General features: G+C 37.7%; 2 protein-coding genes across 2 annotated transcripts; both read left to right on the top strand.

The window, feature by feature from the left end:
• The first annotated feature begins 3,600 nt into the window (after window positions 1-3,600).
• On the top strand, window positions 3,601-16,004 carry adgrg4a (adhesion G protein-coupled receptor G4a). The gene is made up of 29 exons (XM_044363775.1): window positions 3,601-3,657; window positions 3,772-3,898; window positions 4,079-4,702; window positions 4,987-5,084; window positions 5,188-5,246; window positions 5,413-5,467; window positions 5,711-5,748; window positions 5,900-6,048; window positions 6,669-6,728; window positions 6,908-6,991; window positions 7,445-7,530; window positions 7,747-7,817; window positions 7,920-7,947; window positions 8,140-8,162; window positions 8,307-8,449; window positions 8,544-8,673; window positions 9,489-9,595; window positions 9,795-10,011; window positions 10,103-10,268; window positions 10,631-10,777; window positions 11,827-11,964; window positions 12,053-12,098; window positions 12,267-12,370; window positions 12,628-12,749; window positions 13,184-13,452; window positions 13,980-14,085; window positions 14,351-14,631; window positions 15,398-15,499; window positions 15,631-16,004. The coding sequence occupies exons 2-29, from the start codon at window positions 3,823-3,825 to the stop codon at window positions 15,777-15,779; spliced, it is 3,678 nt and encodes a 1,225-aa protein (XP_044219710.1). The 5' UTR covers window positions 3,601-3,657; window positions 3,772-3,822; the 3' UTR covers window positions 15,780-16,004.
• A 1,464-nt stretch (window positions 16,005-17,468) lies between these two features.
• vgll1 (vestigial like family member 1) lies at window positions 17,469-21,417 on the top strand. Its single transcript, XM_044364215.1, has 4 exons — window positions 17,469-17,740; window positions 18,913-19,109; window positions 19,210-19,569; window positions 20,781-21,417. The coding sequence occupies exons 2-4, from the start codon at window positions 18,926-18,928 to the stop codon at window positions 20,816-20,818; spliced, it is 582 nt and encodes a 193-aa protein (XP_044220150.1). The 5' UTR covers window positions 17,469-17,740; window positions 18,913-18,925; the 3' UTR covers window positions 20,819-21,417.
• The last annotated feature ends 3,686 nt before the right edge of the window (window positions 21,418-25,103 follow it).

Here is a 25,103-nt window from a genome sequence, read left to right as displayed (position 1 = left end):
GGAACACCAAAGAAAGGAAAGCTGAAGGGAAAAAATGGTGCTTCCAGAATAATAACAAATGTTTGTTACCTCTGAGAGCTGTTCTCCTGGCCCGCATACAGGGCACGAAACACAACTGCCATTAGGGTGTAAGAACTCTGTCTGATCACAGCTGGGCTCAGATTGTACCAGCACACACCAAACCTGAGGAAATACACATGTTAAATCATGATTATCTGGACAATAATACAGAATAAGTGTTATAAAGCTATAAAAATGCTGAAAAGTCAGACATATGGAAGATGTTATTGGACTATAATAGTTGTAACCCACAGAAGACAATGAACATATGTACACCATGATCCACAAATATCTTGCTGTCAACATGCATGTAATTTTTATTTGTGTTGTTTAAAGTCATATTCATAAAATACAGAGTGATTTACAACTTACTCTGTAAACATATATTTTAGTTTCACATAAAAAATGATATAGGCTTTACAAATATAAATAGTTTCACTACAAACATAAATGTAAAGTGAAATTTATGCATTTGTGGGAATGGGTTTTACAGTTCTCTTCTTATCAGTTTGTGGGCCATGTGACATTTGTGACTTCCCTATTTGTTTGCAGAAGATCTGTAGAAAACGTCCACAAATGTGAAATGCAGTTACTAGCTACACCAGCAGGTGGCGACATTCCCTCACATGAGTTGATGGAATACAGTCTGTAATGGACAAGTAAGTCTATCTGCGGACTTGCAGTATCTACATGACACACCCACTTGGTTAGGTTTGGGCATGAGGAGGGGGATGGTTAGGGTTAGGGGTCGGAGGTGTGTGTCATGTAGTAAAGTGGGCGTGTCGTGTAGGTCTGCAAGACTGCAGATAGATCCTACTCGTACTGGAAGAAGGGATCTGACCTGTAGATACAGGTCAGAAGTCAGTACCTGACGACTATGAGTAACTAGTTGACCCCCCACTACCACTATCACCCCATCCCATACCGACTTGGTCTCTCCAAATGTCTAACTGAAGATTTCGCCTTTGGCAGTGTTATGTTATTGTAAAGCTTTTGTTTTGTGATCACTGTATTTTCATGTAATTTCACGTAATACAGCATTTACAGAGAGGACCATTTGTTCTGTGTTGATGATTCTCCAGTTCCGTCTGTCTCACAATTGTATTTCTCCCCTCCCCTTTTTATTTACAGTACGTGGACATTTTTATTTTATGTGCACTGCTGTATTGTCTACCCGTCCTGGAAGCGATATGAATGTATCATATTCATGACATTGAGGAGTATCCGAGATAAAGAGATTTGCAGCTCGATACCTGTGAAAGATTTGAGGTTTATGTACTCTTCGAATACATAATCATACATTACCATAGTGAGACAACAATTTGAGGTTTTTCATAAGCTTAAGTTTTTTCATAATTCTAAATACGTAAATATTATCCTAGAAGGGGTATTTTACCCCTACATTTACATGTTTTGTTTAGTGTCCTATTAGTTGTTAAGTAACATGTCAGAATACTGTTAGTAAGGAAAGAGTACCCTCAGGTAGAGCTGCAATGATTAGTTGATTACTCGATAAGTTTATCGACAGAAAAATGAATTGGCAACTATTTTAAAAAGTGAGTAATTGTTTTAGTCTTTTTTTAAGAATGCTTAAAAATGCTTAAAAAAAAACATAGCTGGGAAGTCACAAGTGTCACATGGCCCACACACTGACAAGAAGCGATCCACAAATGTGCAAAACCCATTTCACATGTGCAAATGGATCCACAAATGCATAAATTTCACTTTACATGTATTTTTTTGTGGTGAAAAGCATTTACATTTGTAAAACTTATCATTTTTATGTCAAAATCAAAATACATGTTTATAGAGTAAGTCATGCATATTTGCAAATTGCCCTGTATTTTAGTTTGTGGATAGTGAGATATTTGTAGATCATAGTACACATTTGTGGATTCTTCTGTGGGTTACAACTATTAAAGTCCGATAAAAACATACAGACCTACCATGAGCAGGGCAGCATAGTGAAAAACCTCCATTGACAGACTCTCCAAAGTTCCTCTTTACTCCCTTGATCCACAGAAACTGCAACCCTAAAAAGTATAATGTTCTCATGTGAACAGAGTTTTAAAAACTTACTTCAATTTTCCAATGTTCAAGCAAATGATATAAATTAAGACAAAAATGCCAAGAAAAACCTTACTTGTTCAGTCACAGCAAGTTCTTATAGTACTTGCTAAATTTCTCACTCCAACTCAGCAGGGGTAGTCAGGGGTGGTGGGAGAGATCTTTGGGAATCCCCTCATTCTACCTCACTTGTGACGCAGGAGAGGTTCCCAAACAGACTATCAAACAATGGACCAATGAATACTTTCAGGTCCCCCACCTGGGCACCTCACGTCACACTTGGTCTTCTCATATTCCCTCTGGGGAACCCACTTGTTTTGGCTCTGCCTTCTCAGGAGCGAGGGAAAGGAGGGAAGAAGAGGGGGAATTAAAATGCATGAATGAGACCCTTGTCAATGAACCTATTTCCAACAAAAAGACGTTGTGCATATGAATGTGTTATAATAAAATCTTTCATACCACTATTCTTTTGTTGACTTACATACTGACTAACCCAAAGAGGGTGAAACTCAAAGTGAGACCCATGTTCACAAGATACATACTGTATATCATAAAAGGGTTCATTTCCCATGTTAAGATCATAAAGTTATAGTATGCTCTTTGACCACTAGGTGGTAATATGGAGCCAAAAAACAGACAAAAACTTTCCATTCTCATTCAAACCCTGACAGGAGGATATTATGGGTATAAAAAAGGTGAAGTTATTGACAGACATTAGTTGTTTAAATTGGCCTGGTATGGGCCTGTCTCACTTTCAGGTCTATCCAGCTGAAAAAACAAGACAGGCAGACAAGTAGACAAGCAGACGTGGCCATCATACATCACACAGAAAAACCAATTAGATTTGTTTGAGTAGTAATCACTTGAGGATAATTGTAAAGCACAAGAGTAGTACAAGAATATTACTTTGACTGTTTGCTGAAAATGTACGATGGTAAACAGACATATAGAACACACACACACACACACACACACACACACACATACACACACACATATACACACACACACAAACACACACCCCATCACACACCTGCTGTCTCAGGCAGCTCCACGAATATATTTACACTAAAATGAATTTGAAATTGAATCTGATAATTTAGATTTGTAGAAGCAACTGTAACCTATGCAGATGATTGTTGTGTTTAGATGCCAAATCATGCCTACTTTTAGCTGCCACAGTGTATTTCTCAACATCCTTCAATCTTTCTTTTAATTTTAAACCTTGGTTAAGATATTACCATTAAAACTCTCACTGAGCCACTGGAACTCAAACGCTACAGCAAGGTGCAGTCATACTGCACTCAAAGGATTGCAATGTGGGAAAATATAGACATTCACTTTTAAAAAGGTTCCTCAAAGTCATGGTTTTAACATTATCGTGCTTGTTAGTTATGTTTATTGCCAGTGATTAATGAGTAACTCGGGGAACTAAACGGAGAGGGCGTGGAAATCTTAAGTAAAGTCACACTTGCCAGCTTCTCATGAGCACATATCGTTTGCTTAATTTCAGATTTAATGATTACAATGGTAAGTCTCAGTCATATATTTTGACGTATGAATATAATTTAATAACTATTTTGCTATTTCTTCAAGGTGAATGCAAATGAAAAAGATAATGTTTGTCTCATTCTAACTTTTCAGCTGATGACCACTTGACTGGTACAGACATTCCAGATATTTCTTCTTGTTGCCATGAACTCCATTAGAAGCCTGTCTTCCCTAACCATCTGTCTGTGTATCCAGCTATCACTGTGTCTTCTGGGTTCAAGTAAGATTTTAGACCAATTTAATGATTTTAAAGCACTGAGATTATTATTGATTGTTTTGATAGCATACTTTCTTTATGTCAAGCTCTTTTTTCAGTGTAATCTCATATTTGTTTCATATGAGATTACACTAGCTCTTATTTAATCTCCATCTGTCTGTTGCTTTTCTTCTCATGCATTAGCCTCTGCCAGTACCAGCCTGTGGGGTAAGACACTGCATTTCAAGGGTCGTCCATGTGTGTGGCAACTGCAACCAGATGCCGTGGTGCCAGCCCTCAAGGAGCTGAGTGTATGTGTGCTTTTACGCCGCAGCTATGCAACAACATGGACAGGATTTATCTACAAAGCTCCAGGGGGCAGAAACATAGAGCTAGGACTTGGGGGAACAGGTGCAGAGCTGTCAGTATGGCTCTTTGAAGAAGAATGGCTTATTAAAAAGGAACTGAAATTGCATAAATGGCACTCTGTCTGTCTCACTTGGTCTGGCAAAGCCCAGAGGCTGAGGATCTATGTTAATGGAAACAGCCAGCATGAGGCCACTGTGAATCCCATCCCACCCAAGCAATTGGCCCAAAACGGCACTCTTACTCTGGGGGTGTCTCATTATGTAGATAAAAATGGTGAAGTGCAACGAGAGAATGGGAAGGACCTGCTTGGTGAGATTGGTCTGTTCAGGATGTGGGCAAGAGAATGGAGCGCCGAGGAGCTGAAGAGGCAGAGCTGTGCTGATGGAGATGTGTTGAGCTGGGACCTGCGGCAGTGGAAATACAACTGCCCTCCTGAGCCTGACAACAACCTGCATTGTGGTAAATATGACTGATTTTCATTGTATTTCATGGTCATCCAGTTTGAGCTGTCTAGATAACAAAATTGAATTACTCCCAGGGTTTCCTCACCTATTCATATAACAAAGCAATGTACTGTAGGTGAGAGCTGAATGAGTGGGCAGAGTTTTCTGTTCAGTACAGTTTAAGGTCAGAGAAAACATAAACCACACATTCCTGACTTCAGTAGTGTATAAGCCTGTTTATAGCAGCAGCTGACAGCCTGCTTTGCTTTATTTGATAAATTTATTTGCCTATTTTTTTAGCATGGTCACTCTACAAAATCAAAATGTGGACATCCATTGTTCACTCCACAAAGCCTGGAAATTGTTCAATGTCACTGGAGAACATCACAAGAAACTGGGTATGAAGCACTTCACTGAATATATCAATGGAATTTGGCAAAGCAATGATGTGGAAAAAACAGATTTGCCATTCAAAATAATTTTGTTGTCATCTCTCATCAGTTGGAGAGCATTTTCCCTCGTAACATTTCTGTCCATAACATCTTTGTGTCATCTCAGAGGTAACACAACTTTATTTAGGCAAACACTCCTCTCAGCTATGTATGTGTGTGTGTGTGCGTGTGTTGATAGTGATTGACAGGGTGGATTGGTGCATGCATTATATGTCTAAATGTATATTGTGATGATGATGACAGCAATCCTTCTGTTATCTGTGTTTCCATACAGCCATACCTGCAATGTGGTTAATAATTTTGCTGCTCTACACATGCAACAACCTCAGGTACATCACCTTTAAGAGTCCTCAGTTTGATTTTCCATAAGAAGCAGCAATGTCATCAAAGACCAGCTGATTAGAGAACAGAAGGGCTTTTAGATTGAGACAATGTAATTTTCCAAGGAAATGACGTACATGAGCATTCAGGTCAGGTCGGAGGCAAAGTGGCTGCAAATTGTATTAAAACAAACAGTTGTAAGTAAAATCATACAATCTTCTAATGTAGATATTTAAAAAATGTGTTTCCAGGAATCAAGAGCATTATCGAACTCACCCTGTGACAAATGGTAAGATTAATTCAAGTAGAGACATTCTTCAAAAAATTTAAGACATGAAAAGGATCATAATAATTGTATATGAAGGCTGCATAATACATGAAGTGAGCTTGCAGTTCACATGTATGTAGAATTAACCCAAGTCATTGTGGTTTACCCACAGCTTCAGTTGTGAAGTCCATGTGAATGTGGATCCTGCTGCCAGTGTAGAAGTAGTTCAGGCGAACCTTACTGTCTTGCTGAGTTCGACCTTCTCTTCCGACATCCTCAACCTGACAGCAGACCCTGATAGCATCAGCATAGTACCTATGGGTGGGTACAGTCTGTACAATATACATCAGTCCTCTCACACATACGTGAACAATACACTCACTGTCATGTAAGTGGAATACTGTATCAGTAAAAGATTAACTGAACTTAGATTTTTATGAACATTATTATTGTCTGAAAAAAGGATGTTTGTTCATGAGACGGGAAGTTGACCTTTTTATCTGAAATGTATTTCCATCATCATATAATTCTTGCATTTTATAGACACAAAGCTGACTCTGGGTTTGTTTGGAAATGTTCACTTGAGGTGTGAAAATTAGCAAATACATTGAAGTGATTCAATTATGGTGCACTTTCAATTAGATTGTTAATTAGCTGAATTAAAAAGAAGCTGCATAGATACACTAATGAAAACAGGTAAAAATATATCTCACACCTGCAGAAATACAGAAGAACCAGAGAACGCATTTCTGTTTCTAAAAATAACAGATGGCTTGAAATGACTATTTATTATAAACAAATTGATGACGACTGCTTTTGATTAATTACATTTCCATAATTCTATTTCTGTCAAACGTCATGTTATTTTTAATGTAAATGTTTTTCTTTGAATGTTCTTCCTACAAGCTTTTGTAATTAATTATTTCTTGTCTTTTACTCAGATCCATTCTCTTTAATGACAAAACCACCACCAACTGTCAGCACTGGTGTAACTTCATCAGGTAAGCATGCAAGACAAAATAAAACCATGACTTGTACTAGTTCTTAGCAACATGGAACAATGCAGCCACTGGTTCATCTGTAATGATATTTTATATTGTTGCAGCTAAGTCTGTAAGACAATGTGTTATTGCTGTTGTATTTTGGGTTTTTCTTGTAAACTATTTCATTTAATTCACAGAAATGGGTCCAACTCAAAGTCTGCCAGCTCGACCCGCTAATATGTCTACAACAGGAGAGCCTTTAGATCTCAATGAGACTGTCGGTCAGTATAGCTCTCCACCGTTTATTGCCCTTAGCCATTGGTCTGAGAGGGTGGAAGTGATGTTTTTCTGAAGTCAATAACCATATCTTTAGTTTTAGAAATGTTCAGGCTCAGGAAGTGACAAGATCATTGACCAAAGGCCCATGGGATGACTCCATTCCATGAAGCAGACTGACAACAACTGTGTCATCAGGAAATTTTAGAATGTGCTTGTCCTTGTACTACATTAACTTCTATACAGTCATTGGTAAAAAGAATAAACAGTAGTGAGACAGGACACAACCCAGTGGGGAGCCTATGAAGAAAAAATACTGTTTAAGCAGAAGAGTATTTTTTGGTTCTCCTTCTTTTTCTTGGCAAATTTGATATAGAATTCCTTTGAATTTTGTCAGCATAGTGAAATACACATGTGAAGATGCATCATTGTGCTATCTGTCTTTTATATCCCTGCAGTTGGACCAGATACATTCTTCAGAGTTAATCTGACCTTGAGTATGACTGGCACCCCTACAAAACCAAAAGAAATAATTGAGAAATGGGTAAGAGACTCTCACAAATTCACTTGACAGCTCTTTGATGAAGTGACAGGTCACTCAATCTTCCATGATTTCTTTCTTTTTTTGTATGTTGCATTATTCCTCTGTAAAGCATTTGTGACCAATGTCTATGAAAAGCACTATACAAATACATTTTTCTTACTTTACTTCGTCTTTTTACTCAACATTTTGTTACACTAAAATCTCTTCTGGTGAAAGGTGAAAGAAAAGCTGGAGGTGAATGATACCATGGTTGTACTGAATCTCATCATAATGGAGAATTTTGGAAGGTGGGTCTGATGGGACTCATTTATTGTTGCATAACTATCATCTTGTTCATTATTCATATAATTGCTGCGATTGAGTTAGTAGTCAGCTGTAATATTTTATAGGTACATGGAGCAATATGATGGACTGATGGTGAGTGTTCACTTCATTGTAATGGCACTACAGGTTAAATCAACAAATAAAAATCATAAAAGTGCCATTCATTTTACAGTTTGTGGCATTTGAAGTTAGTATTCTAAGTATAATAGCCAATTTCATGTCTTGCTGTAATTACAATGCAAATTTACATTAAAAAACACACTTCTCTGATTTCCTTTCTTTCAGCTTTTCAATGGCCAACACAAACAGTAGGTGACTATGAATAAGGAAATTCTGAAATCTGTCTTTTATGTCAGTTTTGTCATACTGTGACGCAGCTCAATGAGCATTTCAATTCAGAATTGAAACCAATGTATGTTGTTGCTCCCACTAATGGAGTATTTCATCAACAGATATCACTGTACCTTCCATGTTCAGGAACACAGCATAAACAGTATTGCAGAAATTAAAACTTTCATTAATGCTACCTTGATGACGAAGTATGAAAATGGCTCCATTATTATTGAAACTTTGGATGTGGCAATCAAACACATAGGTAAGGTGACTTTCCTGATCCAAACAAAGAGAGGCAAATGTGGTCAGTTGTAGAAATTAATCTTGTAAAGTTGTAAACATATAATTTCTTTCAGTGCCAGAAAACTGTTTGGAAGAAACTACTTCAACAATCTATGGACAATATATTTGGCCTGAAGCATTTCCTCAAGTCAACCAAGAAATGAAATGCAAAGAGCCAGAATCAGAGAAAGCCTCCAGGCTTTGGTAAGATATCAACTCCCATTTACTCTGAGGAGTGAATACTTGACCAGGGACAGAATGACAATTTAATTGGCAGATTGCTAAATTATGACCTAAATACATGCCAAAAATGGATCAAAACACTGAGTATGACACTTTAATACTATAAGCATATCATGCACTACAATGCACTACAAGTAATATTTAGGAGTTTACTCACACCAGCCAGGGGCCGAGTCATCTGAGCCAACATTCATTTTGGTGATAAAATATGGTGAGAAAGTGGGGATTCTTTTGTATACTGCTCTATTTACGTGGACAGATCCTGTTTGCTGTTGTCAGAACAATCTGTTTCCATAGAGACAGCTCAGGCAAGACAAAAAAAATTCCCTCAATTACAATGTCCTGTTCCATGCAGCCCCCCACTCTGCACACAAGCTCTGAAGCCACACATGTAATGCTGATGGATCCCTGCCAGCCTACAGCTCAGACAAAAATCAATTTCCTATCAGTGAATTATTAGTGTAATGAAGGGCTCCAATCTTCTTTCTCTGCCAAATTTGAAATTTATATCATTCAAGGGGCAATGACCGAGTGATATGGGTAATCAGTTTTATGGTCCCTTAGTAAAACATTGGGTTGATTATTATTAAGACTCAAATATAATCATCAGTAGCGGGCAGGTGTTTTTTAAAATTTTGTATCACTCTTTGTCTCAAACTGACAATGACCAATGAGGGCAAGTTAGGCATTAATGGGAGAGAAACAATGTACTTATATGTACTGTGGTCTTCTGCCTCTGTTATTTTTGGCTGTCACTGATTCTCTTCCTTCCTCAGTAAGTTAGATATTGAAACTGACACAACCACCTGGGCTGATCCTGATATGACAAATTGCAACCCAGTTGTGACCATATTAGAACTCAACAATATCACTGTCACCACTGGTAAGAGGACTGGTCAAACAAACAGTTATAAATAACAGCAATAAATGTAATTCCAAAATAATAATTTTCCAAAGTTCTTGAAGTAAAACTTTTTCCTTTCTTGTTTATTCTATCTCCTTGAATCTAAATAAAACCACAGCAGAAAAAAAAAACATATCAAAACATACTAAAAACTAATTCAAGCATTATTGATTTCTAGGTAACGCGGCTGAGGTTGTGGACGTGATTCAGGACCTTGTAGATGCTCAGTTAGGTAACACTGCAGAGCTCTCGTCCTCCGAGCTGGATACAGTGGTGGAGAAGCTCAATCAAGTGGTTGATATCAGCATCGTCAAACCTGCTGTGGGTGCCAAAATTTTCAATATTGTTGCTGATATCCTGCTTTCCAAAACTGATGTCACTCCAGTGGCCAACATGTAAGAGGATAGGGAAATGTATCTGGTTATGAATATAGCATTTTGTCTTGATTTTCTTGTTAATCCATCTTTCGTTTGTCCTTGGCAAAAGTGTCCTTCATCTGACAGATAGGATGGGGGCCAATATGAATTTCCAAGGTGATTCTGTAAATTTGACAGCACCCTCACTGGCCCTGTCCATGATCAATGTGGACACAGATGAATTCAGTGGCCTCACATTTGGTGTGTCTTTCAGTTCTTCAAACCTGGTCCCAAAGGTGAGACTCTGAGTGCTTTTGTGAGTACAAAAGGTGAGATATCCACAGGAAGAAGAAAGGGCCTGTTTATGTTTTCTTAACTCAGAAACTGGTTCCACTCAACTGCTTAAGGACAATTTGTGTTGTGTTAATGTCCTTGAGAAACCAGGAAATGCAGGAAAAAGTGTTAATGAACAGACATTGTAGCCTCAAGCATTCATGGCACATTTAACTTCAATGAGAAAGCAATTTGCAAGATGGTAGTAAATAAAAAGAAGCTGAGTTTCAACTGAAACACAGTTTGTAGGTTGATATCCATGATCTAGGCTATAAGATTGTTTTACACTACCCTGCCCATTAGTATTATTATTTTTGGTTTTCAGACTTTTGTTAACCAGAGCTTTACGAGTGAACCACTCCCTGAAACAGACGCAACTATCTCTCTGCCTTCTGCACTCTACAACTTCTTTCCAGAGAGAAATAAAACTCGTGTCCAGTTTCAGTTCTATGGAACAGAAGAACTTTTCCAGGTATATTCATGAGAATCTCTTGTTTCTTTTAGTCATCTTGCTTTTTTGTTGTCTTTCTTGTTTTCATAGTTGGTCTCGCTAGTCATTCTTCACATTTCTCTCTTTTTACAGATAGACTGAAGAAAGGTTTACATAAATCTTGTGTAAACTACATAATGCTCACAATAGTGATATTTTAAGTGATAGTTTTTTGTGAAGAGGTTTATTCTCTCTCTTGCCAAGACTTAAAGGTCCAGTGTGTAGAATTTAGTGGCATCTAGCTGGACAGACTTGGCAGAGATGGAATATAATATTTATAAGTATGTTTTAATTATTATATAATCACCTTAAAATAAGAATCATTGTGTTTACATTATCTTAGAATGAGACCTTTATATCTACATAGGGAGGCGGGTCCTCTTCCACAAAGCCTGCCATATTGCACCGCCATGTTTCTACAGTAGCCCAGAATGTACAAATATTATATGTACAAATACTGATTATACAGGTAAAATCATCACCTCAAGGTTGCAAAGCAACCACTGAAGACTCCAGGATGTCACTGTGTCTAGCCAAGAATCTGTCACGCACATAACCCCCCAATAAAGCCACAACTTGACATTTTACAGTTTAATTAAGCAAACAAGATGTAAGATAACATGTTTGTGAGCTTTAGAGGTGCTGGCAGGCAGCTTTTGTTCAGACAGAACCAGGCTAGCTTATTCCTCCTGTTTCCAGTCCTCATGCTAAGCTAAGCTAACTGGCAGTAGCCTTAGAAAAAATATTAAAGTTGTATCGACCTTCTCTCTATTTCACTTCCCAGAATGTCAAACAATTCCTTAAAGTGACAACAACAAAACAGATGTGGTATTAAAATGATTGTATTTTCTGTTGAAACATTAGCGTATTCCACTATTTAGAGATTAAGTAATCAACAGATTAGATATGTGAAATCTGCACTATCCCTTTGTGGTATTTAGCAATGACTTTAATAAAACTTTTCTTCCACTATAGCCTAATGTGATTCATAGTCCTACCTGTTTATGGGATAACTATTTAATTTTCAACAGGATCCGCTCACAACCACTGCAATACACAGCAGCTGGATATTGAACTCTTATATAGTATCTGCCAGCATCAATGATAGCTATGTCAACAACCTGAAGGATCCGGTGGTGGTGACTCACAGACATAAAAACCCCAAACAGGTGAGAAATTAATATTCATTAATTCATCAGTAAAAATAAAGGTTTTGCATTTGATTTTAACACCTTCTTCACTTCCCTGTTTTCACAGCCAGGTGACAGGGTGCAGTGTATGTTTTGGGATTTTCAGAACAATGGTGAGTTTATTATTTATTATATTTTATGTTTCTAGTTAGATTTATACCGATTGAGCCTCCTAGTACTTTTCGGGAAGCAGTGAGGTCATTAAAGGCCCCCTAAATGCAGGGGTTGGGTGTCTGCTGATAAGCAGCCTTAATCAAATATTGTTTGTGTGTGTGTGTCAGGTGGGCAGGGTGGTTGGAACAGCACAGGTTGTGAAACCCAGAGTATTTCTCCTGATCAGACCATCTGTTTCTGTGATCACCTCACACACTTCGCTGTGCTCCTGGTGAGTCAATGATCTCCATGTGTGCATCCTGCATCCACTGATGCAGGATGCACACATGATGATGTTAAAGCCATTATGTGTACAACATTTTATGTCATTAAAACATTTTTCAACTCACTCTGATGGTACATTTCGGGGGTTAGCATTGCTGCCTGCCATAGTGTCTACCACAGGGGGTTGCCAAAGTTGGACATTTGAAGTACCACACGTACAAGCTTTAAATATAAATTTTGTTCTGTATTTATATTGTGTTTCAGGATGTGTCCAGAGCCCCTGTCAGTGAGGCTGACAATCAGATTCTGACATTGATCTCCTATCTTGGTTGTGGTATATCCTCCATCTTTTTAGGCATCACTCTTCTCACTTACCTGGCTTTTGAGTGAGTCACTTGGGCTGACACTAATATACCTGATACATTGTGTCAGGTTTATATTGTAAGAACTATGTTTAGTGCAACAATGAGCCATGGCTATGAGGGGGCTGGACGTAGAAAATGTGTCATTGGAGACTTTATAATATAGCAGCTGCAAGGCTACTTATTTAAACATAAATAACATGATACAGTTTGTTTGATGTCTTAAATTTCCCCTTTATTTTGTTCAAATGATCAGTTTCTTAAAATTAATAAGAAATATTAATATATGTATATTTTACAATAAAACAAGTTTTAATGTTAAGTATGAAAGTTCATTTGTTTGAATTTTTTAAATCATAGACCTTTTTTAAATATTATGTGATCCTAGTCATTTTTACAGTTTGTTTTAATTGCATTTTAGGATTTGTTTACTATCAATATTATATTGTGTGCTTTAGACAGCTGCGGCGGGACCACCCATCTAAAATACTTACCAACCTGTCAGCCGCTCTGCTGGGGATGAGCATGCTATTCCTCCTGGACTCCTGGCTCTCATCCTTTTTCAATTACGGTCTGTGCATCGCCACTGCAGCAACACTCCACTACTTCCTGCTGGCCTCTTTCACCTGGATGGGCCTGGAGGCTGTGCACATGTACCTTGCCCTAGTCAAGGTCTTCAACATCTACATCCCCTCGTATATCCTCAAGTTCTGTGTTGCAGGATGGGGTAAGGTAGAACTTGAAGTGCTCCTCACTGTAGTCCAGGGGGTGGATTAGGACCAGATCAACTTGCCTTTGATTAGCAATCAAGCAATTAAATGTGAATCAAAGGTTGCAGCAAGGTATAGACAATCAGCTCTGTGAGGCTGTAGCTACATGCTTACATCAGCATGCTAAAAAGTTCACAATAACAATAATAATATGCTGATCTTTCCCACCTTAGTTTGCTAATTAGCACTGAACACAAGGTACAGCGGAGGCTGATGAGAATGTCATTAGTTTTGCAGGTATTTCGTCATAAACGAAAGTATTGAACAAATTAAAATTTAGACCTGATGATGGGGCTACAGGGAAAATCAGTCGACCAAAGTTTTCACTTCATCCTGAATTTCTGTACTATGTTTCATGGCAATCCATCTAATAGTCAGTCTGGACCTTTGTAGGTAGTGTATGTACATTTGTTTAGTTGATTCTGGTATGGGGGTGTTTGTAGTTGATAAACAGCATTAAGTGAGAAGTTTTGTGTCCTCACAGGTATTCCTCTGGTCATAGTCAGCCTGGTGCTGGCCATAGATAAAGATGCCTACGGCAACGCTGTGCGTAAAGAGTCTGCAGTGGTGCTTCAGTCCACTGACCCATTGTAAGTACTCCAGCAATGAGTTGCAGTTGAATGTTTCTATTTCAGGAGTATCATGTTTAAATTGTGTGCTAGAAGTTGTAAGATTAGGGCAAATGAGTGCTTGATAAAAGTTATGGAATGATAAATGTGAGAGTAAATTGCAAAAAACAAACAGGAAAAAGAATCAGCAACAACCATTATCTTAGGGAGATGCTGGCATTTATCATAAATCCAACTGTAAATTACATGATGACCAACGCTCTCCCTCCCTCCTGCTGTCTCCCAGCTGCTGGCTGCAGAATGACGTCTTCTTCTACGTGACGGTGGTGGCATTTGTTCTTCTGATACTGTTATGCAACGTCTCTGTGTTCATTGTGGTTCTGATCCAGATCAGACAGATGCGGGCCAATAAGCCATCAGCAAACAGCCGCAGCACTCTGAATGACTTGAGGGCAGTGGCCAGTCTCACTGTCCTGTTAGGCCTAACGTGGTCAATGGGCTTTTTTTCATTTGGGCCAGCCAGAGTTGTCCTGATGTACCTGTTCTCCATCTTCAACACATTGCAGGGTAAAAAGATGAGCTGCAGCTGGTGAAATACAGTAGATATTAGTCATATAAGAAAGTCTCATTTTCAACAAATCTTAGTTATGTCAGTATTTATATGATTTACATGTCTAGACTCTGCATATGTGTTTATGTACACTCAACGTCCACTTCATGAGGTACACCTGTGCAATCTAATGCAATCCAAGACAACAGCTCTGCTATAAATTCTATATTTACGAAGCTTATACATTTTCAGTTTTTGTTGACATTGTCAGAAAGGTGATAATTCTACTTTATCTTTATTATTGAGGTCGTAGTGGTTGGTGGTGTACTGGAGTGCATTATATTGAATGGTGTTCCTAATATTTTGTCCACTTTATTAACATACATGAGGGGATCAGGAACACTTTTATAAACATAAAGTAGAATTATCACCTTTCTGAAACTGTCATCAAAAAATGAAATGAAAATGTATAAGCTTCATAAAAGTAAAATCTATGGCAATCATTACAATGCATTTTGTAATGAGTTTATCCCCTTGGTTTTCTCCTTGAGGTTTTTTGAGAGGTAGCAAAAATGTGATGCAAATGACACTTTTAAGAATGTAATTAAAGGCAATACAGTAAAATATAGCAGTGAAATAAAACCAAGTACAGGGATAAATAGAAAAAACTAAACTAAACAAGAACACTGCTATCTATATATCTTGTTGCATCATTACAGAATCTGAAGAGATGAAATAACTGAGCAGTGTGTCTACTACTGTATCTCTGCTCTTGTGTCCCAGGGTTCTTTGTTTTTTTGTTCCACTGTCTGATGAAGGAGAACGTGAGGGAACAATGGAGAATCCACTTGTGCTGTGGATGTTTCAGACTTAATGACTACTCAGGTACGTGTAGTAAAGGGATAGCAGTGCCTGTGAATAAAGGGTGTATTGCAGGATATGGGCCAGATGATTGATGGGACACATTTTCAAACTGGATGATGCATTGTTTTCTCTTTCTTGTCCTTTGTGTTTAGACTGGAGCCGCTCTGTGAGTGTGGGTGGCCACTGCAAAAAGAACAATCTTGTTAACTCTGACTCAGTTGCTTCTGACAACACCTCTACAATCAGGAAGGTCTCTGACTCCTCTACAGGATCAGGACCAAAGCACCACCAGGGGGCATGAACAGTCCTCTTCATTACATAACACTCTGTCCATTGTTCAATTCTGACAACACTGATAGCAGTGAGGTTGAAAAAGAAAATGGAACAGCTGTATGTGTATAAGAGCAAGGAAAGATGAAAGAAAACACATTTTCAAGGAGATACAATGTAACCTGCACACTCACAGCTAACATCACTGTAAAATCAGTCAAAGCCTGGAAAATTAAATACTGCAAAGTACAGTGAAGAGGTGTGTTCTTAAAAAAACACATTTTGTACAAAAATCTAATATTTAAAAGTTTAAAAGACTTCAAACTACAGTTTTACCTTCACGGTTTACATTAAAGATGATGATTTCCTGCTCACTCCATCTGCTTGTAAAGATGGATAAAAAAATATTTTTCTGTTTGTAAAACTTTTGCTCAAAGTAAACAAGTAAATATACAGTTTAGAGGAGTAAGTTAAGAGATTTCCATGTAAATGTATGGAATTAAAGTATAATGTGTTCTGTAATTAAATATTAAGGGAATTTATCAGTATCCAATAATTGTATTCAAGTAGATGAGAAATTTCAGCAGATTGTAAGACATGAAACCATCTCTCAGTTTTCAGACCAGTTTAAAACCAAGTTTCCACTGCTTCTGCTCTTTCCTTTGAAGATGTTTTTGAAGTATATCTTTCATTTCAGCAATAATATCAACAATAAATAATTTTCATGTCAGTTTTGTAGAAAGATTTTTTGTGATTTTATTTTTCCAGCAATATCTTTGTCTTTGAAATTGAAAGTTCACTCTTGACCTGAGAAACACTTGTTGGCAAAACTACAAGTCTATTAGTAGCTTCAGTGGAATCTAGGTACATTGTGCTTGAGGTTGTTGTGTCAACTATTTTTGTCTTTGTAAAATATGTATTGCTCTCACTCCCAAACCTGTAAGTGCCTGAGGTTTGCGTTGCATACGTCAATATTTTGACACCTCTTTTATTCATGAGCATCTGTATTTTTTCTTGAGTGTAAAAAAGACTTTCATTAAGTGGGTGGGAATTGTTTGGGAACCAATAGTCCATACAGTATGATGGAACCAAATGATTCATTACTCCTACAGATAGAAAAAAAAGTTATCAAACAACAATTATCAAATAGGTTAAATTGCTAATGTAGTGTTTGCATTTACACTAGATCACGCTGAATATTTAATTACACTTCAGTTTCCAGAAAGAAAGAAACAAAGAAAGAATAAAAACAATGCACCTATTGTATGTTGCTTTTGTTATTAGTTGGGTTTAGCAGAAAAAAGGTGTATCAAAACCACTTCACCACTCTGTTATCATTACAGTAAGTTTTAAAAAAAACAGTGAACATACCCATAGAAACAATGAAACATATTATTTCGGTGGTGACAAAGAGAGCAAGTCAACAGCACAGCTAGAAAGATCATTGCATGGATTCTTCAGATGTGGAGGTCTATTTAAAATGAACTAAACATTTTTTTCTGAATGACTGTGTCTGTGATAAGTGTAATGGTGGGTGATCTGTACTATTACTGCTCAAGAGGTTTTTTTATTCTAACATCATTGATGTTTTCTTTACCTAATATGAATCTGTCCAGAGTTACTGTTTAACTGTGTATAACTTTTTGACATGTAACAGAGGAATGTTTTTATAGGTGTCTTTAAGGTTCTGGACAAACTTGCTGGATGACATTCTGTTCATAGCTGGCTGCGTTCAAGAAGCATCACACACCCTCCCAGTCCAACACATCAAGGATCAGTGAGGGAATTTTTTCATCTGTAGACGCAAAGAAGAAGAAACAAAGGTCACTTCACATTGATTCTTTGAGTCAAAAACTCAGATGTTTAAACTGAAGCTAAGCATTTTTTCCAACAACTTTGGCTGCTGCTCATGCAGGCAGATACATCAGCTTTAATCAACCAGTCAATGCAAGGACGCACTCCTTGTTCATCTTTGGTCAATCACCAGGTCAGGTAAGAGAAGCAAATGACTTAAAGTCATAAGTGACATGATTAGACGTTCAACAGATTTTTTTTCTATTAGCATAATGTGATGGGTAAAATCTGATTATTTATACTTCACTCCTTCAGAGTGCAATTGCGGAGGCTGATGTATTATTTTCCATAAGAAAGTCCACATTCATAATGCAAAAATTCATACAGTATAATTTTTTTCACTCTTTTTTAATGTTAAATATCCAACCAGATGTTGTTTATTTTGAAGAAGTAACTACAAAGTAAATTCATGCAAATGTTGACGTTTCTCAGAATTGATCATTTTGGCGTTGACGTCAGTCGACCTGACATGTGGGGCACCTCAAGCTTAAAATACTTCCAAACTGATGGTTTAATGTGTAATTAGGTTCTTTTGTTGGAATTGGTTGAAATAGAAATGTTTGCTGAAAACTTTTTTTTTTAATTCACCTTGTCTTTAATTCTTCTAGATAGCAGTAAACTACATATTAAGTTCAAGGTATTTCTTTTAGTTTGATGTCAAGTTATATTTTGGTTTATTATGCAGAAAAAGTATCTGCAATGTCATAGAGTAGCCTCATAATAATAATAATAATAATGGTGATGATGATGATGAAAATGAGACTCTGAACCCAGTTTTGCACATATTTAGTTTACTTTATTCTCTTTAATGGCATTCAAGAGAGTATTCTGAGATGTTTTCACTAATGCAGATTGAGAGCCACTGATTTCTATTCATTGATTTGTTTTGTTTTTTTTTAACTTACCACAATAAGTTTTAAGTGATGAAATATCAAATATGTTGTTTGCATCTTGTGGAGTACTTAATGATTAGTTGCATTGATTATTATCCTACTTGTATTTTATTTTGGTTAATCCTTTATTTAAACAGGTAGTCTTATTGAGATCTCTTTTTCAAGAGAGACCTGTGTACAAGAATAAACGTACTGTATACAGTTTAGCATGGACAGATGCATAGATGATTCACAGACACATGTTAGACATTTTCAAAAAAAGAAAAGCAATTACAAGTGGGATTGCAAATACGTAAGTACAGCCTTTTAAAATCTTCAAGTGAAATTAGACAGAGTAACTTCATTCATTCATCATTCCATTTGACACGTAATCTATCCTGAGTATTTTTAATGATCCTGTTTTATCTCTTTTCTCAGTCACAGCTGACACATGGAAGACAGAACAGACAGTCCGATAGCTGTGAAGGTGGAGGAGCAGTGTGTCATCCTGACTTACTTCCGGGGGGATATCGGCAGCATGGTGGATGCTCACTTCAGCCGTGCTCTCAGCAAAGTAAGCAAGGCCAAGGCTCCGGCAGTGAAGACAAAGAAAATCCGCAAACCTATTAAATTGGGTAAGTGCACATAATTAACAGTGTATGACTTGCTTGACTACAAACAGGACAGTCAGTCTCATTTGTTCTCATTGCACTGCTTCTTTATTTACCCCTGCAGAGGAGACCAGCGCCTGTCAGGGCAATGCTGCTGACTCTTACTCAGAGTCACAGGTCCCTCCTGTAGCAGGTCGTCGCCTGACCTTCAGCCCTGCAGATGACTCCCCTGGCCCATGGCACTCCTTCGCTGCCAGGACAGCAGAAGCCCCGGGATTGCCATCCATCGCATACTCCCTGTCCCCAGATGGGTTGAGTCTTACTGGACAGCAGTATGCCACGTCCCTGCTCAACCTACTGCACAGTGACCGGGGTGAGATGGGACCTAGCATGGCCTCCACCTCCAAGCCAGAACTGCTTCCCAGCTGGACGGTGCCTCAAGGGTTTAGAGACTCTGTGGACCCCTCTGTAGGCTATGAACCTGGTAAGCATTCAACTGTAATACAGCATCTTTTAAAAAAATCTTCCAACCAATGAAATGGAAATAACTGCTCCTTAGATGGGGAAATTGATAGTGCTTTGGAATAAGGTCCCCAAAATCCTGAATGGTTTGACAAAGGAACTAACTGTGCATCAATAATTTTATTGTAGATAATGATGAGTGAATTTGAAAAACATACAGTTAGATACTAATCTAATGGAAAGTATCTACTGATTAGCTGGATATCTGTCAATCTGGAGTACAACACAAACAGTTAAAAAAGATGTAGAAGATTGCTTCTGTTCCAGCTACAAACTGGGGGTATGGAGTACCAGGACCAGGCATGGAGGGTCTAACGAAAACACAATATTCAGTTGCATTCTGGGAAGTGCAGATTCCAACGTTTTTACATCTTGATGCAGTCTAGGAACTAAAGGAAAAGTTATCTTGGCCTCTGCTGCATCATTTTTGAGCATTTTTAAAACCTGTTTCTTGTAATTCTCCCAACTTTCAATGCAAAACCAAATTGCTGTAGTTCTCTGAACCAGTAGTTAAATGGCACGTAACAAATAACTAACCATTACTTACTTATTGTTTACATATTTTTTTCTATTTTTGTGTCCCCTCAGGTAAAGTAGAGTCATCACATTAACGATGACAAGAAGCAACAGAGTCTTTACTGCACAGCACAAATGTACCACCACAGAGACAGATGAATTCTCAAAAAAAGATTTTAATTGTCATGTTCAGAACACATTTACATTAATATTGACAACTATTTGTAGCAATCATGATGCAATGGTGCATTCTGGGTAACAAGTCAGTATGATGCATTATGATACAACACTTTACCTGAAGGCATACATAAATGCTGTGTAATTATGTACCAAATGGCACCGGATGCAGAGTTAATCAGGAGTGATTCATCAAGAATGTGGTCAGGATGCAGATTTGCAGTTATGTGGGAGCTAATCATTTGTCTTTGGACATTGATAATCCATCATTATCTTGCACTACTTGTTAGGTATTTGTTAATTATTAGTTATTTCCCATTTTCCTCACTTGTTGCTTGGTAACTACACATGAAAATGTGCACCTTATTCTGAGAAATGAAATGTAGCCTATTACAGTTTACATTCACTCAGCATTTATTACAAACATGTTCATGTACAGAGCTGCTCAGAAATGCTTCACCTTTGTGTCCTCTCTGTCAGGACGGCATCTGGACAAGAAGGATTTGTACTGGTACTGAAGAGATGGTGGAGGGAGCGGCAGAGGCAGAGGTTTGCCTCGACATACGTGTGGCTCTGTCAAGCCACTTTCTCATCAAACAGGCCCCTGAGCGTCATGCGAGAATACATATAAGTAACAGCAGCGCTGTTCCATTCCTCAGTGAAGTGATCTCAGTACTTCAGCATGCAATAACTGGAACAACCTTTCTGAAAGGGAACACTCTCTGACAAACCTGTTCTTCAACTTTGTCATTCCTCTTGTAGATCTCAGAGTACTGTCTGTGTTGTTGCTCTCTTTTCTGTGGAGTTGGATAAAGGGCTTTTTCTTGTGCCTTTAACAGGCTGCACCAGTAAATTGACCAGTGTTACAGTTAAAGTGTGAACATTGTGAGCCTTTTGAGTGTATAAATATTAATGTTAATATCTGTCTTCAGTTCGCCTGGATGAGTTTGAGTTGTTATGAGAATATTTGTACATAACCAAATGAACACAAAATGAAATTTACAATGTTAATGTTTTCTGTAATCCTTAATTTGAGGTAATCTTTAAAGTGTGTACTATAGAAAATTGTAATCATATACAAGTTTAAATAAATATCTGAGCAGGCAAAAGGAAACCTCAAACAGAGTTCAATGTTTAACTAAGTTACTTCATTTCTATGATGTGAACTGCCTCTAAAGTGATAGCAAAAGTGTAACATAATGAACACCAGACAGTGAACAATACTGACACCTGATGGCCAAATTGTTGCCACAATTCAAATAATATATTGTACTGTACATAGTTTATCACACATCTTCATACAAACATCTTATAACTTATCTTTACTTCTAGTTATTGACCCTGTCTTGAACCAAGATGTTCACTATTAAATAAAAAGCAGAAAAGCAGTGAGTTGACAAAAAATATCATATTATTTCACAATTACAAATTTTGTCTGTATTTATTAATATGGGAGTCTATTTCAAAAAGTCATGTAGATTTATTTATTTAATATTGACTATATGTCTTTGTAATTGACTTTTCCTCACACTCAAGCAATCTGTCTCCCACATTCCCGTCCAAGTGCAGATGTTAATGTGTGGGTTACTTTAGAGTTGAATAGAGACCTGCTATTGTGTGGATTCTGTGGAGCAAAACCATTAGACCTGCGTTGTGCCACTCAAACAATTTTATCACCCAAAAATGTCAGGCTGAGATGAGCTTTAAATGAGTCTATACAAAAGCTGTTTTTTTTGTAGACACACACTTTTCATCATCATCACCATCCCTAATTTTCTCAGCTCTATTCACCTGTTTCCCTCATTACACACCCACATGGTCTGTGTCATTCAGTAATCAAAGAAAAAGATGGTGCAAAAGTAGCCTAGTCAAACCTGTAGAGACTACAGTTGTTGTTTTTTTACTAGAATGTGTTGAGTTTGGTGTTGTCAACAAGAACTGTACTAAAGGCTTTGTGAGCTTTCTTAAAGTTCTACACCTAGAAGCTCCTTTTTGTGAGGTGTTAATGTGGGAAGTGGCCAAGAGTTGTAGTTTATTCTGACTTCAGTTCGAAGCAAGTTAAGAGAAAAATTAGTTCATGACAGTAAAAGTGTAGTCTAGTGGAACACCGAGTAAAGAAAATACATTCAAAATATTGTTGGTCATTAAATTTAGTCTTAAATGGAAAAAAGAACAAAAATAAATATACTCATTGACATTTTTTGTGCTTTGATGCGTTATGTGTGAGTTCCCTACACTGTTGACATTTACTAAAAAAATACAGGTCAATTTTTTTTTTTTTTTAAGTTTTGTTTTTGTTTTTTTTTTAATCTGATGTGTTGGCTCACCAACTGGCTCTTTTTAATAGTCAGTCAGGGAAACATGATGCCAGTATCCATATCTCGCTGCAGACACCATGTATGGCCACAGATGGAGGAATAGGTGTCTCTGCATGCTAAGGGTGGATTATTGATGATGCTGTGCTGTGTAATTTCTTCCCATCTGGTACGCCATTAACCACGGATGTGTTAACAAATGGGGCTATTGGGCACTGGGACTAAGGTGTGGGCACTGGTGGAATAGGGAACCAGCAACTGTGTTTAAGATGGGACCATGCTATAGAGCAAAGAAACACCTCAACCATCATTGCTGAGGAACAAACACGCATACTGTAACACCTATGTTGGCAGAAAATATGAATAAAAGCATATGAGCACATGATGCCTACATAATCTATATATAGACTTCTTTTATAATAGACAATATGTAGATATATTTTACCAAGCTAGACCTGCACAACATCAACTTATCAGTTCACTTAAGTAACACCTGGTGCACACAAGCAACGGAGATGAGAGGAAAATTGTATTTAACACACTCAGTAGCCTCTACAGGTACCTGGTTATGCCCATTAGCTTCACAAGCTTTCAGGCTAATGTCCCCAGGAATATGATAGACAAGTCTGTGTTTGTCTACCTTGATGGCATTTCTCAATCAAAGCAAGTTTTTTTGGTGAACCGACTTTTGCCAAGGCTGAAAAGTCCACATATCTGCTGTTTCCTTCCTGGGTTTCATTGTGTCTTCAGTCAGAATCCAAATGGATCCAAAAAAGGTGAGACAATGACCAATCGACCAATTGACCAACTCCAAAGGTTTCTTGGTTGCCACAGCATCACCGGGACATACATCACCAACTAGGTCTGTCTGGCTATCGCTTCTCCATGTCAGATTCTAGTGGACTCCACAGACTGACCAGGTGATTACTGGCCTGAAGTTCTGGTTCATCCGATTCATTCTGGTCTTGAGGTTAATGCTTCTGATGTGGGGATGGTTGCTGTCATAACAGTTGCCCCAGGACTAGAGGTTGCATCCATGTGCCTTCCCCTGCAAATCATCCCCTGCTGTGTGAATTACGGCATCAGTAACACAGGTCTTGGTAGTCAGATTCAACCAGGATGGGTGCAAAGATTGCTTTATGGGAGCAGAGAAGCTTGTCCCTCGATTCTCCATTTGTGTGTTCTGTGTTTATCTTGTGGATGTTCTCAGTGAGTTTCTTCTTGCTGCAGCCACTTCACTGTGCTTTTCCTTTGATTATCTACACCCATATAGTGTTATATATGTGGAGGTTCCTGCTGTTCATACCAGTTCCCACTCTCCTCTGTGCAGGTTCCCCGACTAACCAGCAGAAGTCACTAGTGCAGCAACGAGCACACCATCCCTCAGTGGCGTCCCACCAAGAAACGCTTAGTCAGAGGCTATCACATTCTTGTTATCATACTTGATGTGTCCTCAATCCACTCAGGGGTCCAAGTTGTGCACACCCCTGTTAAACAAACACACACAAAAAGAGAGGAATTTCAGATTTACATGTTCAATATTTTATGTTCTAATTTTTGCTACATATATACTGTTGCTTTTCTATCAAAGTTTAGACAATAACCTACAGCTTTCTTATTCATATGAAGTGCCCTTTAACACATGTTTTGCGGAAAGATGAAAGGGTGCATAATCACAATTTTGGGATGTTAAATTGACTTTTCTAACATGACAAAAAGCTGGAGTTAGCTTGGATGACTTGCAGCTGTAAAATGATTCACTTAACTTTTTAAAGCCTTGTAATACCTCTGTTATTCAGAAACCATCTGATATGATGTGATTGTGGAACATAAGGCAGCATACATTATCATGTATGCTGCCTTATGTTCCATTGCATACACTACTCCAGAGTTTTAGTCATATCACTGTTTATATGGTAATTGGAAATATTGGAAACCTATTGAAGATGATGTTTAACATATTGTTGTCATTAAGACGCTATAATTAACTGACATAATTAACACAAAACAGGACTAGTTTTTCAACCAAATCCCATCACACCAGTGTCAGTCTGAGCCTTTTCAGGGCCAGTTCAGACGATATACGCTTGACAAAACAATCCAGTGATATCATCTCCCTCAGTAGCTGTTTCATAGCTCTGACTCTTTAGGTATTCTGTTGGTATTTGGCAAAAATGATCTAATTCTTGCAGTCCTTTAATGATTAATTTATCTCTCTACTCTCTAACCTTTCGCTCTGTATTAGTCAATATCTTTCTATTGATTTGCCCTGTATGTCCATCCTGTTGAGAATGTTTGATATGATTTTTGCACAAAAATAGCTTAGAATAGCAGAGAGGCTATAGTGATCACTGTGATCTGTTATTGGTCTGGTATTTCTATCAAGTGTTTGATGTCAGGTGAATTTGGACTGTTGAGTTACTTTCATGTTCTGTATATATATTGGTTGTGAGCATATATATATATATATATAGATATATATATATAT

Source organism: Thunnus albacares, chromosome 10, assembly GCF_914725855.1.
Source record: "Thunnus albacares chromosome 10, fThuAlb1.1, whole genome shotgun sequence".
Classification (NCBI taxonomy): Eukaryota; Metazoa; Chordata; class Actinopteri; order Scombriformes; family Scombridae; genus Thunnus; species Thunnus albacares.
The sequence above is the reverse complement of the archived record's forward strand: the minus strand, read 5'-3'. Positions and strand labels throughout refer to the sequence as shown.